Genomic DNA, 16,908 nt, shown 5'->3' with positions numbered 1-16,908 from the left:
GGGGACGCCAGGCGGACAGGTCTCTGGAGTCCGGAACCCGGGAATCTGAGCCCGGAGGGCGCGGGTAGGGGGCGTTGCACCAGTACCCGGCAGACATGCCTTTGGGCGGGATTTTGGCTAAAAGATAGGAGACAGGTGCGCCGGGGGTGCGGGGAGCGGTCCCAGGGGGCGGGAGATTGGGGAGCGGCGGGGAGGGGGGAGGGTCTGGTCCAGGCAGGTAAAGGCAGCTTCTTAGTCAGCCAGCGAGTTGGCAGGTGGGTTGGGGCTCGCTGGTCAACTCATTTATTTTAAGCAGCCAGTTTGGGGGTACTGCAGGATAATCAGGAGGGCCGTGGGGAGTCAAGAGGTGACCCGGGATGCCGGTGGTGGAGAAAGAAAAGAGGAGCCTCGGGAAGCTTGGAGGCAAAATTGCGCTTGGGTTCCTGGTCCTTGCATCCCTCCTGCCTTGAGTGCGGGAGAACACTTTTTTAAGACTCACCTTGGCAAGAAAGCCTCCGTCCTAGGGGAGAAGGAGAGGCGTCTTCTGCAGGGGGCAGAGACCGCAGCTACCTGCCGGGTGCGCCCCCCACCCAGGAGCGCTCGCTTCGCCCCCTTTTCTCCCCCGCCCCCACCTCTTTATTGGTGCTAGTTTGCAGCGCCCAGCTCCTGCGCCTTCGCTTTGCGTTTGAATCTGGCTCGCCCCTTCGTATTATGTCTGCACTCCGAAGGAAATTTGGGGACGATTACCAGGTAGTGACCACATCGTCCAGCGGCTCGGGCTTGCAGCCCCAGGGTCCAGGCCAGGACCCTCAGCAGCAGCTTGTGCCCAAGAAGAAGCGGCAGCGGTTCGTGGACAAGAACGGCCGGTGCAATGTACAGCACGGCAACCTGGGCAGCGAGACTAGCCGCTACCTCTCGGACCTCTTCACCACGCTGGTGGACCTCAAGTGGCGCTGGAACCTCTTCATCTTCATTCTCACCTACACCGTGGCCTGGCTCTTCATGGCATCCATGTGGTGGGTGATCGCCTACACTCGGGGCGACCTGAACAAAGCCCACGTCGGTAACTACACGCCTTGCGTGGCCAATGTCTATAACTTCCCTTCTGCCTTCCTCTTCTTCATTGAGACCGAGGCCACCATCGGCTATGGCTACCGATACATCACAGACAAGTGCCCCGAGGGCATCATCCTCTTCCTCTTCCAGTCCATCCTGGGCTCCATCGTGGACGCCTTCCTCATCGGCTGCATGTTCATCAAGATGTCCCAGCCCAAGAAGCGCGCCGAGACCCTCATGTTCAGCGAGCACGCGGTGATCTCCATGAGGGACGGAAAACTCACGCTTATGTTCCGGGTGGGCAACCTGCGCAACAGCCACATGGTCTCCGCGCAGATCCGCTGCAAGCTGCTCAAAGTAAGTGCTCCCCGCCCCTTCCCCACCAGGAGACCTGCGTCCCCCAAACCCGGGGAGTAATTCGTCTGAGAACCAGCCCGGGCCCCCTCCCCTGGTTCTACCTATCGCCACAGGTAAACTTCCTTTTGTGAGGTTGGAGGTTGGAGGACTGGGCAAAGAATGCGGTTGACAATTCTGTTCCTTTTCCACTCACTCTCGTGCTCTTGTTTATATTCGTCATTTCGGATGTGCTTGTATCACTTACTGGACTAATAACACTTGAGGACTAGTGTTGGCTCCTGGAGCCATGAGGGCAATTAGTGCCCTGTTCCCCTTCCTGTCTCTGTTGTTTCGCTCTCCAGAGCGATTTCATTTGTTGTCGACACACTACCTCATTGACTGTGAGGTACAAGAACTCAACTGGACAGCTGTTATTTTGAAGAATTAGGTGCTGAACTTGCCTCAACTTTCACGATGGGCTTATTTTTTTTCTTTTCTTTTTTTTTCCACCTAATAATATTGGAGGCTGATTACTCCTCTAGACCCAATGACTTTAACTCTGTGGTCATCTTTTTAACAAACACACAGATACAGGAAACAGATAATAAAGTGGAAGAAACCACACTTGGTTCTTTTAAATTTTAATTTTTACCAAATATTTTCTTAGAGAAGTATTCTTTGAAAGCTTGAGTGCTTTTCCTGTAGGGCCTCTTGTTAATTTTATTCTTAATTGCCTGTTTCTATGAAGCCTTTGTCAATTACAGATTTCACTTGAAGCTTTCAGTATCCATTAAAGAAGATTACTTCCTACCATCAACGGTGTAAATGCTAAAACAAATTGCACATGGAGTGATTATTAAAGCAAGGTCCGTCTAGTCGTTAGAGGGCACCACCACAAACAAGAGAAGTCCTTCTTAATCACTCATCCAATTAGAGTTTGGGAAGGGAGACTTAAAGCCCAGTTGTTTGTCTCTGTGTGATTTACAATTCATTTTTTTCCCTAGAGGGATTTGTCTTAGTAGTTTTCAAATGTTCATAAATTGAAAAAGATGGCCTTAAATAAATAGTTCATACAATGAAAAATATTTATCTGAGGTTGTGTAGAGAACTGAAGCCAGATTCTGAATTTAGTATTAATAAAATGAAAATCTGATCAATATTTGAGATTTTGCCTTTGAAATTTCAATTTCTACTCTACAAGTACATATTGTTTTACACAGCCCCAACTTAATGTTGTAGTTAAAAGGGATCTAATGTGCTTTTAAAAAGTTTTGCTCTTGTGTCATTTTCATTATTCATTTACAAGATGTTAGCATAATTATCCTTGACTAAGTTGCTCAGTAAAGTGTTTAAATTAAAGCAGTTCACTTGTCCTGTCACTTCATATCATATACATATTTATTGTGCTACATACAGTAAATAAACTGAATTTTGTATACCGTGGTGGAAAATTATCAACCTGGTTCTGATGTAAGTGTTCATTAAGGTGACTATGAATAAATAATTTGGGTAGATCATATTCATATATAATTAATTTCAGTGAACTGCATACAAAATTTAACTTAGTGTATTGTTAATGATCACTGTTTGAACCAAGCAGTTTGTCAGATCAAGCTGAGCAGTTGTGTTGTAGATATGTTATTACAATGGTAACTGTATGTGTCTGTATCTTTGCATAGACCACAATATAGCACTTGTTTCTTTAGGTTAGGCCTACTAGACAGATAGAAATACTTTGTTACTATAGTGGCAAGGTTTCTGTTCAAGCAATCCGTGTTTATGAATCACTTTGAGACTTACTGAAGAGTAGTTTACCATATTAATTGATGTAATGGAAATTGAAAATTAGACATTAAAGGTTATTTATAGTCATTCTCTAGTTTTTCAAACATATAAGGTATTTATTACAGATGTCTTTTCTAGACAAAATATTATTGATGTTTATAGATTTTATTACATTTTATTTCAACAAAGCCAGTCATAATTAGAGTTAACCTTTATGTTAGTTTTTGTTTCTTTTCTTGATACAAAGGTACGATGATTCTGAAGCACCCAGTCTCTACACTGGTGCAGAGTACTGATTATAATTTTTCTGCCTAAGGAATGTACCACATATCCCATAAAGAGTATGCTAATTAAAAATATGAAAGATTTATAGTGTTGACAAATTTGGAGCAAGGTGCTATATTAACACAAGGTGATAAAAACATCTAATTAAAATAATACATATAATATTCTTATAAAGTCTTTTACTTTTGATTCGTTAGGAAGATGTCAGTGCTAGACGTAAACACGATTTACCTGTGGCGTCAATTTATATTTAAACAAAATGATGGTGAAATTCTCCCCTGTTTTTTGTAAAGGGAGAGAGTTGATCCGTGGGTAACTTTTCAACTAGCCAGTTAGTGTAATTTGTTCAAAGTTAATATTTCCTGTAGCCATGGTAATTTAAATGAATTATTGTAGCTCTTGTTATTCCTCAGACTTCATTAAAAAGGAGTCATGTTTTATTGGGGAAATAATAACATTCAGCAAAATTAGAGGGGAGATTTGCCTTTAACAAGTTGTTCTCATTTTCTCTTAGGGACTGAGATTAAGTGACCTAAAACAGTCAACTCTATTTTTAAAGAGAAGCTATACCAAAATCTTGAAGTAATAATATATCCCTATCAGTTTTATACATTATTATTATTAAATGTACACACAGTTTCCCCCTTTAAACTTTGATTTAACAATTTCAATGCAAAATTTATGTGTCTTTAATGCAGAATGTGTAGAATTTTTAAGGCAACAAAATCCAGTATAATATTTAATGCTAGTAACTATAGTGCGTGTATGCTTTTCCTATTACCTAATTTAATTTACTAATTTTTCTATTGCTGTTTTCTTATTTGCTAAATAAAAGCTTCTTTAGATAAATACAACAGTTCTATTTAATAATTATAAAGCACTTTTTGATTCTTGGGGAGACAATAAGAACATGGGCATGGCTTTCTAATGCTTTCTGTTATGAAATTTCTCATGCATAATAGTTTTCAAATGCCTAACTTTTGATGGAAGTTTTTTTGTAAAACTTCTTTGCCTAATTTTTAATTATGCTTTTCACTTATTTGAAAGCACATTTTATCTCATCTCTATTCCTGTTGTCCAGCCTTGCAAACACTAAAATTTCTTTCAGTAGTCAAATATAGATCTTTCAACTTTATGCCTGGAGGGGTCAGTCCTTTTTCTACTCATAAAAAAAGAAAGTAGATTAAATAAAAATCAAAGGCTATAGTTTGAAGTTCCTCATTAAAATCTGTGATTGAACTATAAATATAGCTATAGACAGCTCTTTTAAGATGAATATTCTTTCTTCCTCTCCTCCCCATATTGAATTTTTACTTGAATTTTCTATTTATTTCAGCTGTCTTTTCTTTTTTGGCTTTACCCAGAAAATAGGGACTAGCTAGTATCATGGCTATGCTAAGTTACTATGTCATCCAATTGAAAGTTTTTATTAAAATGCCTGGATTAGGGAGTTGAGACCAGTAGCTGTAATGTTAAACCCTATAGTTTAGTGCTGGGTTTAAAGGATTTGGAAGTCTTACTTACTCCTTTCTACCAACCTAATAATAATGGTTAATAGACCTAGGCATACAACTTGTTAGGGCAAGAATTAATTACTATTCTTTGATACACTGTTCAATAAATTACAAATTTATTATCTCAATGCCATCATGTATATATTTATATTCATCCAGTCAGCACACATTTTTTATACAAACATAAAATAAACTATGATTGCATTCATATTTTGAAACAAAAAGATAAGGATTCATTTTCTGGAAGCATAATGTTACTTCCTTGTAGTTCTATTTATTGCCAATAGGCATCCTCTTTCTTTCCTAAGAGGTCAGCAAAGGTGATAGAGTACATTCCTTTCCTCTTCTAACATCACGTATGTTATTTTTGTGCTCACCTTCTTTTATCCTCCACATATATATATGTATATATTTATATATATATTCCAAATTGGATATTGTCTTCTTTCTCCATATGACTATGATCAAGTGCAGATGCAATAAAAATGTGGTGATCTGAAAAACCATGAAGCTCTTTATCCTCCTCATATGTCCTAACATTTTGCTAATCTAACCACGATTCCTGAATCACAGGATTCCTGCAGTTTTCTCATATATTTATAGGTTTGCTTTCATTTTATATCTTGCAATGAAATGTGATTATGTTTTTGACTCAGTATGATCTTAATTTTATAACTGACTCTTCACCAATTGACCATGGCCAATTTGAACTTTATTTTTAATCAGGAGACAATTATTTACCTCCCTTTCCAAAAATAAAATCCACAAATGAATAGCTATATTTGTAAAAGTCCTGTTCTTCTGAATATCATCTAAGCCATTAGTAAAAATACTCAAGAGGTCTAAAGCTGAGTACCTCAGAAGGCTCAGGAGCTAGGTCCCATATTGATTGGTGAGTTCTTCAGGTAGATTCATTTTATCCTTAAAATTAGCACAGTTCCTATTTAGTCCAGTTTTTCTTTCTCTGACACAAGTATACTAATTCTCTAATAAGTATAGAACTTGGCTTCTAAAAATATAATTATTATTCTCTTTGAAATAGTAGTAATACATTTTGTTTGGTTTGATTTTTTATTTTTAATATGATTCCTGAAAAGTAAAGGGTGGCTTGTGCTCAGGGAATAAAAAGTGAACAGAAATTAGGGGCATGAAGACCCACAAATAAACAGCAGTAGGTAAGAACAAATGATAAAGAGAAGCAGGAAAAAGCACTTGATAGATTGGAGGGTGTTTGGCGAGTAGGAGGAAATGTGCAGTAGGGTTACAAAGCCTGTCCTCAGTTATTATAAATGCCACAAAGGCCCTCAAAGAATTAGAAAGCTGCTCTTTCATTTGAATGGTATGAAAGTCTCACATAATCTATTATAAGATAAATTACATTGCATTATATAAGAAATGTTCTTTTCATAAAATTGAACATATTTTTGTGGGTTAACTGGCTCAGCATTAAAAATCCTTATTTTGGACTTGACATTGGGTCATAGTTTTCCACCTAGTATTCATGTAATTTCAAGCTGAAGGAGTCCAAATAAATGTACAATGTAATTGTAGACAATGCCAATAAAATTCTAGGTCTATATTCCCCTCCACCTGACTACTTAAATTTTGGTCTGGGCACCAAAGCCATTGCCCTAACTGCTTTGGGTCACAAGGTACTTTTGTCTCTGATCCTGGTACCTGCGTTTGGGTCATTTCCCAATGTTAGTTTCCAGATGTTACTCTGACCTCATTCCATGTAATTTTTTTTATGACTGCAGCATATATTCAGCATGCACACATACACGCGCACACACACATAAATGCATATTACAGGTATAAAGAGTGTAAGTGAAATTACAGATAAAATGGTGGGGAGGTGGTAGGCAAGAATGGCCTGCTCTCTCCGTCTTAGCCTCCTTTGCTTTCCTTCCCAGACCACTGGCCCTGTGGGCCATTTTCCAGCAAGGACTTGTGAAAGGTGGTGAGGCATGGATCAAATGAGGCATGGATCAAACTTTAGAATATGATAGAGATAAATCTATAGTGTAGGGCAGTAGTGATTTAATGTGCTATTCAGAATTCCTTAAGCCTCACTCTAAGGTAGGAAAGAACATAGTTACACATTAGAGAGATGGGAGAGAGAAAGGGAGCAAAGATATGGATTGCATTGGTGAAATGTGGCCTTGACAAATGAATGTGGACACTTGGCCACATATCCACCAGAAGGAGGGGGGCCAAATGTGGATTCGCTTGTGCCAGGGCAGCGCTAAATGTGTATCCTAGGATCATGTATGTATATGTATGTGAGTGTCTGTCTGTCTTTGAATAAGCACTTAACAGTTGCCCTCTGTAATATGAAGACTGTTTGCCTGCAAAGTACATGAAAATGATGGTCCCTTCTAGGCACCTGTGACTTTTGATTCTTTTTCCACCTATAGTGAGAATTGTAGTTGATTATCTTGTAGGCCTCTTTTGGGGGTCTAAGGAAGTTCAAAGGCCTTTGACTTGAATTGCTTCTTTGAAATTAGTATAAATGACTATAAAATGTGGCACAACACTTAAATTCTACACACAGGGTATTTACATATAATGAAAATGTGAATAATTGAAATATTATTATTAAATGATATATGTATTACAAGTAACTTCAAAATTATTGCCACAACCAAAATTGTACAGAATTATCAAAAAATGCCTAATGTTCACATTATAACTTTTTGGACAGTTAATTTAAACAATTAATTTATTTAAACAGATTTTAAGCTCTAGATTTCTTCAACTTTTATAACTCCCAGAATTTTTTGTAATGCAATCAACAAGATATACTAAAATGGTGGAAAGACCTTTATTTCCTTCCCAAGATTCTATAAAATTGAAAGGAGAGGTTGTATGGAAGTCATTCTCAAGTCATAGTTTTTTCAAATAGCTTCTAAATTTTTAAGAATTAATAATTTTTATTCACTTTCTTTAAACTTCTTTCTTCCTTATTTATTCCACAGTTCTTGTGATTCTAAATAATTTTCTTACAAACTAAAGGTTAAACTTAGTAATCAACCTTTTTAGAAATTTAAATAATTTACTGCATAAATCTTAACTTTTAGCAATCGCTTTGAATTTGAAAATAATTTAAATTATTGTTGATCTAGACCATAACAATTTATACATTTGTATCTAGAAAATGATCCTGGTTCTATGTTTCCTTGGGAATTAGAAAGTTTATTGAGCTAAAGGAGATAACTGCACCATCAACATATTGCTCTATCAATGGAAGGTTTCTTGTAATGCTTAATATGACACAATGAAGAAAGATTAAATTGGTTTTTATCTCAAAATATTCTGCTTATTATCAAATATTTTTGAGTGAAATATGGTAGTTAATTGCTAAATAATATGAAACTGATGGAATATCAGTAGTGCCAATTTATTATATACTCAAGTTATGGAAGAAAATTGATTTTATAAAGACACATACATAACTCACCTTTATTTTTTCTTTCACTTTCATATACATGTGTTTATCACAGTTCCTTGAACAAACATTCAAACACTCTCTCACTCCTTTTATACAAGTTGAGATTTAAAACTAAGACACAGGCATTTTTTTTTTTCCTCCTGCAAATCACCAGAATTGCACCAGAATTAGGACAGCCTAGATTAGAATTATTTAGAAGCCTAAAGTAGAATGTATGTGCTTCTGAAAATGTATTTGGTAAGCATGTATAGGTTTTGAGAGCATCAAAAGCATGTGACTAAATCCTGCTAGGATAACTTGGCTGTAGTCAGAAGCTCAGACTTCAAACAATTCTAGTATTCCAGGCACCTGCCACATTATAACCACACCCTTCACTTTTGACCTGAGCCAAAGTCTATGGAATTTCAGTGATTACGAGGCTCCTCAGTGTACTACAAAGTATTTGTGGTGGGAGGGAGGGGATAGGATAATTTTGAGTACAGGTGTAATTTTGAGTGTATAGAGCAAATATTTAAAATCAGAAGGTATATTACGTCTGAATGGAACAGATCTATGCATATTTAAGCCAAAATTACTTATGTCTGAATGAACTACTTTGGTAAAAATAAAGTATTTCTTATTCCAAGTTGTCATCCTCCTGATAGCCTGCCTGTTTCTAGGCCACTTATATCCATGGGTTGTTAAGTGATTAGGGAATACAAAATTTAATAGCTTACTCTAAAGCCTTTTAGAATGAGGCACAGGTATAAATAACAAATGTATGAAAAAGGAAGACAAATTTTAGTGTTTGTGTACATATATAATACTTGGGAAAATATATCTTCTTTGGGGAAAATTACTTTAGAATAAATGGGAGATTTAGTTTCTAAAAGAATTGTTATTGTCAACAATGCCATGTAGTTCAGGAAAAGCAGAACTTAGAATGATCAGCAAAAAGGCCCAAATTAATTATACACATCAGAATACCACCTTGTGTTTATATAGCACCTGTTTCTTAGTAGGTGAGAGAAAAATGACACAAGGTTTTTGTTTTTGCTGCTTTAATTTTGTTTTGTGTTTGGCATTTATTTTGTTATATTAATCAATACTTGTTGTACAGCCATGTAGTTGGAAAGATGTTGGTCTCATTTATATTTTACTAATTTGAGAATAGATTTAGAAAAACAGGTGACTCAAAAAAGCTCTTTTGGGAGCATTTTCAGGATGTCTTGGACATGCCTAGTTTTCTCCAACATTGGTTGCTAGAGCTGCTGTTTTAATTTTTGCACCATCAGATTTTTCAATGGGCTCTTTTATTTGTTTGTCAGTAATCATTTTTTTTCATAGTCTTCTTTTTTCAGCTACACACAAGTTAGAGAAGAAAAATAGTCTCCCTTTCATTAGGATTTTGTCTACACAAATAGTATCCCTGAATATTTCTAACTACAAAGTAGCCTCTCTAGTTGACTAATTCTCCTGTTGAAACTCTTTGTAACCATTGCTGCCATAATAAAGCACCACCAATTTGGAACCCTTCGTTCTGTTTTGCCACAAAGGACATGTTGCTAAGCCACATTTCTCAGTGTTTTCAGTCTCACTTACTCCACATAAAAAGTCAATGCATTTTTTTTTTTTTTTTTGGAACTCTGAGAGTAAGAATTTTGTCTTCAAACTATAATTTCATTGGGCAGACCAGTCTTATAGATTGTTTTGTTATTAAATTTGTTTTACATAGAATCTGTTAAAATATATTGGATTCATCAAAGTCCCATTTGACCAGCAGCGTGCTCCACCTTTCCCCCATTTTTTCTGTATTTAATTCCTAACTACCTAGCCTTTATTTCACCCCATAATTACGTAAATTAAATGTATATGTTTGCTTGTGCATGATTATTATATGTGACAGATGGAAAACAAAGAGAAAACGAAGATGAGTAATTTTACTCTCATAGTTTACTAATTTTTAATAGTCATATTAAATTTTCTCAGAGTCCTAGCATGAACACAATTTACTTAATTAAGCTTTAGAGTGATTTATACTGAAACTGAATGCCACTACCTTAGAAACATTTCATTAAATTATGTTTCTCTGGTATAGCTTTTCGAAATTGCATTTTGATTAAAGAAAGTTCAATTTAGTGCAGTTTTTTCACTGTGTTTTAAAACTCATGGAATGACAGAGAAGCAAATATTTATAATGCAGTTTATTATTAGGAGTTTGAAAACCATTAGCTAACAACATCTGCCATTTATTTTTGTTATGTAAGCTCTTGTGTACATAACAGAGCTTAATATGAGAACATCTTCACTCTTCTGTTCCATTTTATATGTGTTTGTTACTTTTCGAAAGTCTGAAAAATAAATTGTTGTGTTTTGATTTTTAGTAATCAATAAATCTCTTTCTAAATGATGGTCAATCTTTGTCAGCTTTAACACACTCCATAAAATTGCCTACTTACTTATTTGCTTTGTCGAGAAAAAAAAATATCTGGCATGCAATGAGTTATCCTGCAGTGATTGCTGTCAAGCAGCAGCACATGCACACTCAGTTCCACAGTTTGTGCTAACAACCATTGTTGGACCAGGCATTTCTCCAAAGCTCATGAGTTAGGGAATGGTAATTATAGCAAGTTGTGTATTATAAATAATGCATGTATGTTCCGCATGAGCTATGTGGGATTTCGGCCCATTTGCTAGAACATAGTTGCATAATGATTTGTTTGGATTTTGTTGCAGATGATTGATAGTGCAGAATGTTGGCAATGATGTAAATTACTGTTGGGCTGCCTTGAAATTTTCAGTACAAGTGGTGATTTCTTCTCTTTTTCTGTGTGCTTGTCTAGTCTCGGCAGACACCTGAGGGTGAGTTCCTTCCCCTTGACCAACTTGAACTGGATGTAGGTTTTAGTACAGGGGCAGATCAACTTTTTCTTGTGTCCCCCCTCACAATTTGCCACGTGATCGATGCCAAAAGCCCCTTTTATGACCTATCCCAGCGAAGCATGCAAACTGAACAGTTCGAGATTGTCGTCATCCTAGAAGGCATTGTGGAAACAACTGGTGAGTAAAAACAGATATGCCATAAAGTTTCTTTATACCATAATGACATTATATGATATGCACAATACCTGTCATGAATTGGGCGAAATGACTCGGAGTTTACAATAGTGAAAGTAATGATTTGCCTTTTATTTATTTGTAACATTAAATTGATACTGTTTTGAAAATTAAAATGTACTGTGTTGATGGTTACATACATACTATTAACTCAGGAACACTCACTGTAAAAAAAAAAAGTGAGATGACTTCTTATAAATGATTATGATGTTCTATTATAATTACAAACTTGACTTTCTTATAATCATGATTTTTCTTTAAAGATTTAAGGCTCAAAAAATGTACGGTGATTAGTGAGTAGCCTGAAGTCAGCATGCATATTCTGGCCTTGGGGATGGTGATTTGGGGTGTCATTGATAGAGCTTTGATATCCGCTATGTGCAACCTCAGTGGAAAATTCCCTGTGTGTGTATCTGTGTATGCTGTGTGTGCTAAAGCAGCATTTTAATTTTGAAGTGGGTCAGTGGATTTCCTCAGCTGAACCTTGACCAAAATTTCATTTCAAAAAGAGATTTGTATTCTTTTCCTGCTCCTGTATAGCTATGTGCTATATGTTTTTCCTTAGCATGCAATATTACATTGGTCTGCCCCAAATACCAATACCATTTGCTGTTGTCTGAGGACAGTTAAGTTGACAAAGGAAATAAACAGTAGTTATGAGCATATTATTTGGGGCCTAAACATTTCTCAGTTAGTCTGGAACCTACTGGATGTTTGCGATTAATAATGTAGTATCCATATGATTATATGTATATGTCTATGTGTGTGTGTGTGTGTGTGTATTTTGAGTTTTACACTTTCTACAAGTACTGAGAAGACAAGAAATATTTTAGCTTTTAATTGTTTTCTACTAGTATCATCTGAATTATATAATGCTAATGATTATGTATAAACTATAGCAATATTGAAATTAGCACTGGCAATACTGTAGATAAATTCAAGCTTTATACCAAGGTGGAAGATCCTTGATTACGTAACAGTCAGTATTGTCCAAGGAACAGAGGGAGGCAAGTCATTGTAATTTTAGCGTGTCTGTCACATAACACCTATCTGAAATTTGCGCAACATATCTACTCTCTTAAAGCTTCTTTTCCTCCTCTTCAAAGTGAGGATGATAGAATAACCACCTCAAAGCTGCTTGTAGTATTTTAAACTGAAGCACTATTATTAGTTACTGAAGCACTATTATTATTACGATTTTAAGGGCAGTGAAAAAAGATTTAATGTATTAATCTATATATGAAATTTTATTTCTGCATACTATTTTATGATTTAAAGCTCCCACTCATTTTTTCAACTTATAATTGAAATATCATAATATTTTTAAAAATACCATATATTGGTAAAAAGTATAACCAATTTATAAAGGCTCTGAGTCCAAGAAATCTTTACATTTCCATTTTGATTCATCTCATTTATTAAAGTAGTAATGTATTAGGGCTTAAAAACAGATGTTGCCACTTTTATTGGTTTATTTCTTATGGCATATGGTTCTTTCTTTCATACATCTGCTTATAGTTTACCGATGGCTTATTACTATTCTCATCACTGACATGAATGCATTTTTGTTTCACTTGATAGCCTTAAACATATTTTATTAGATCTATCCATCTACTTATCTATTTAGCTACCCATTCATTCATTTATGTTTTTCCCTAAATACTGTATACATTTGTTAGGAGTGAATGCATTTTTCTATAAAATCACAGTCTAAAGATGAAATAGTTCTTCAACATTACTTTGTGTTTCTTAACCTTAATATACTTGAAAAATTAGGCCAAGCATTTTGTAGAATGTCTCTCAATTTGGATATGTCTGTGGTACCCTTATTCATTCTTTTGCTATTTGGCTCTTACATGGCATCTTAAGGGAATACTGAAGCAGGTTGTTTGTAAATTTTACCTATTTTTCAGAGGATCATGGTTAGTACATAATATCCTATATGAGATTATAAAGAGTTTTATAACATAAATTGTTTATCAGAATTATAGATAGTATTTTACCACTTCCTCCCTCCTGCCTTAAAAAAATAATAAGCTGGAAGATAATACGTTCCATAGAAAATGTGAAAACTTGGCTGGAGATTGAATTTCTTATTTAGAGATTGCCTTTTATGGAGAAGAGCTTAAAGTCCACTTCCTCTTAACCTCTTAATTAAGCCTGTTTTCTAGATCTAATATAGGAAGACAAATAAGAAAAACATTACTCTTAATTTATAGAATTTATTTTGTGGAAAATTTATCTGACATTTTGTTTGTATGCATGCCCTAACTAATTAAATCCCACACTGTTCAAACTCTATCAAATCTCTGTATATTTCCAGACCTCCCCGAGCCTCGTAAAAATAACAAAGACATTTTTATGTCCATTTGATCATTTAAAATTTTACTGAGATTTATTTAGGTTCATCTTTAAGGATGTTTCTTCCTTTATGCTTTCATTCACAATCAACTTTACCTTCTCATAATATGTATTGCCTAGAACAAGAGAAATATGATCTTATGGGATTGTTTCAGGGAACAAGGATACTGTTTTTACTTCTTACTATCTTGTGAATAAACTTTTCACTACTTTGTGAATAAAGTTAGTTGATGTAACTTTCTATCATATTTGGCATTAAAAGACAACTTTTCATCATTCAGTCACTCATGTATTAGATAAGTATGTATTGAATGTGTGTTGTGCGCTTGAAAGTGTGTGAGATGCTAGAGATGTAGCGTGACCTGGACAGACAGAATTTCTTTCCTCAGGGGGGTTATATTCTAAGGTGGTGGCAGAGTACAACACCCAGATAAATAAGGGAAATATCAGATAGCATTGTGCTGCTGGGGAGTGAGGAACCATACTCAGGAGGTGAAGTGGAAGGATTGCTTGAGCCTGGACAATACAGTGAGACCCTGTGTCTAAAAATAAACAAACAACAAAACCAAGGTGATGGGATAGGGGTAAAGGTTTCCTGTAGGCTGCTTTAAGCTAATAGTCAGGGAAGGTCTGAAGAGGGGACACTTAAGCTGAGACCTGACTATCCAGAAGGCCCTTCTGGGCCAGTCTGGGGGAAGAGCGTGGCAGATGCTGTGGAACAGCTGGTGCAAGAGCCCTGAGCTGGGAATGAGCTTGATTTATTCTGGGAACTAAAAAAAAGGTGGAGGTGGTTGTAGCAGAGTGAGCCATGTGGAGAGTGGGGTGAGAAGTCAGAGAGGAGGAAGGGCCGTATCTGCATTCTAGATGGTTTTATTGCACCAATAGGAAGTGTTAGGATTTCATTAAAAAGCAGAGCCTGTATTTATATGAAAGAGTAATAATTTAGTAATCTCAAAGTGTATATAACAACAAAAAATCCACTTTTTACCCATAGTGGGTTGCTTGTAGTTAATTTAAAAATTAGTCATTCTGAATGTCTTGGAAATGCATTCTGAGACACTCTGATGTCTCAAAAATGCACAAAATTTTAGACAGCTACCACTTTTGTATTAATTGTATTCCCTCTTTTACCCTCCTACCCTAGCACCCCTACCCAATTTCTCCATTCACAGCACTGCGCTGGTGGTAAGAATCTTCTCATTTCATTTAGTTTTTGCTCATTCCCATGGTTATGGTCTCAGGAGGAGTGGTAGGGGGAGGGAAGTGAGAAATTAGCTTTCTAATTTCCTTGGAAGTTTCAGCTTTCAGCCCAGGACTCAAATGTTACTTTCCCCACTTTTTTGGAAGTACTCTTCATTGATCAGACACAGGTTTGTTGCCCTCCTTGCTTCAGATGAGTTGGATTTTCACTCTTAAGCTTTGCCTCTTCATTAATAAGCTTTACATCTTTGCTCATCTAGCAAATTTCAAAACAGAGGTTACCTCTCACTCTTGCTCTCTTTGCAACTTCTCCCAGGAGAGAGAGCACTGCTAGAGGCAAACAAAGCATTGCAGATTTGGCTCATTAGAACTCCATGCTTTCAAACTTCAATCTGGTTTCTGCTGCTATTTGGCAGTCTTTTTAATTGTCTTTTCTGTACTCTCAGGCCTGCTCCCCATGGGATCTATTTTAGACCTTTTCTCTCTTTCTACACTCCCAGTCCCAGCTGTCCCATCCCTGCCTTGGCATGTCATCTCTCCACCTAGTCTATTAAAAAGAATGTGACACTTCAATTTTTATACATTTCTTTATCTCTATTCTTTTCTCATAGTTAGCTTCTCTTTCTCTTTCCTGGTGTCTGGAGAAAAGTGTCTATTCTTTTCCAAAACTATGTCTTTTATAGCTACAAATGTTTCTTATGCATTGCTTTCCACCACTCATGACTCAAGCTCCAGTTCTTAGCATCCCTGACATCTAAAATCCCATTGATTCCTTTCTGTTTGCTCTGAAATATTTTCAGTTCTTTCATACTGGAAAAAAAATAAAACCCTGTTATTTATTTGTCCCTTTATACATTTAAGGTTCTTTCTGAAATTCAGACATACTACATTTTCCCCTCTTTCTCTCTTTTTTCTTTCTCTTTATATTTTACATTTGTTCATATATCCTACATCCCTGCCTCTTCTTACTCCTCCTCTCTCCTGTAACTATTTTTTAGTTTTTCCTTTCTAGTCTAGATATTTCCTTCCTTTTAGTGAATTCACAAAGTGCTCACAAGCCCATCATTTCTTTTATCTCCAACTATGAAACTTCCCCCCAGCTGTGATCTTCTATTTGTTATTTAATTTCTAGGCCATTTTTTCCCACTTGAATGTCAGTATTTTAATTCAAAGTCACCTTGTTCAAATACAAAGCCATCAACTTACCCTCAAATTATATCCTCATTCAGAAAATCTGCTTCTATTAATGGTAGCTATTTTATCCCAGCCCCCTGTTTTTTCTTTTTATATTTAATTAATTTGTTCATCCAGCAAATGCTTATTGAGCAGGTATTGTAGGCTAAACAATTCTAGACTTTAGGAGACACAGTTTGCAAAACAAAATCCCTGTCCTGTATGGATACTTACGTTATGTGGGATACAGACAATAAACAGAATGAAGTGCATCATCTAGAATGTTAGAAAATGATAAGTGCTTTGGGAAAAAATTGCACTGAAGCAAGAGGGATTGGGAATGTAGGGAAGTCAGGGAAGGCTGAGTAAACAGGTGATAGTTGAGCTGAAACTCAGTATTTTGAGCAAAGCAAATACTAATAACTCAGAGTAGAACTTTCCAGGTAGAAGTATCAGCAATTACAAATGCTCCAAGCCGGGAGGGTACCTGGCTGCTACTCCATGTTAGTAATAACTCTCAATTCAACTGTTCCTTTTTAAGCCCACATCATGGTACTTCTAAATCGCAGTAGTTGTCTCAGAAATGGATTTAGTACCTGGAGGATCTCTGTTTGCATACAGATAGCACACTGCTGCCTGGTAAATTTGTGTACAGCACTACTTTCGTGATAT

General features: G+C 36.3%; 1 protein-coding gene across 2 annotated transcripts in view; it reads left to right on the top strand.

Annotated features, from left to right (window-relative positions):
• Positions 1 to 247: 247 nt before the first annotated feature.
• Positions 248 to 16,908, top strand: part of KCNJ3 (potassium inwardly rectifying channel subfamily J member 3) — a 159,681-nt gene continuing 143,020 nt past the window's right edge. The window contains exons 1-2 of one of the 2 annotated variants that reach the window (XM_010387768.2): positions 248 to 1,392; positions 11,229 to 11,445. In XM_010387768.2, the coding sequence (XP_010386070.1) occupies positions 691 to 1,392; positions 11,229 to 11,445 (919 nt within the window). In that variant the 5' untranslated portion in view covers positions 248 to 690. The remainder of the gene's footprint in view (positions 1,393 to 11,228; positions 11,446 to 16,908) is intronic. The other variant, XM_010387769.2, reaches the window with a different exon arrangement.

Source organism: Rhinopithecus roxellana, chromosome 14 (genome assembly GCF_007565055.1).
Source record: "Rhinopithecus roxellana isolate Shanxi Qingling chromosome 14, ASM756505v1, whole genome shotgun sequence".
NCBI classification, from domain to species: Eukaryota; Metazoa; Chordata; class Mammalia; order Primates; family Cercopithecidae; genus Rhinopithecus; species Rhinopithecus roxellana.
The sequence above is the reverse complement of the archived record's forward strand: the minus strand, read 5'-3'. Positions and strand labels throughout refer to the sequence as shown.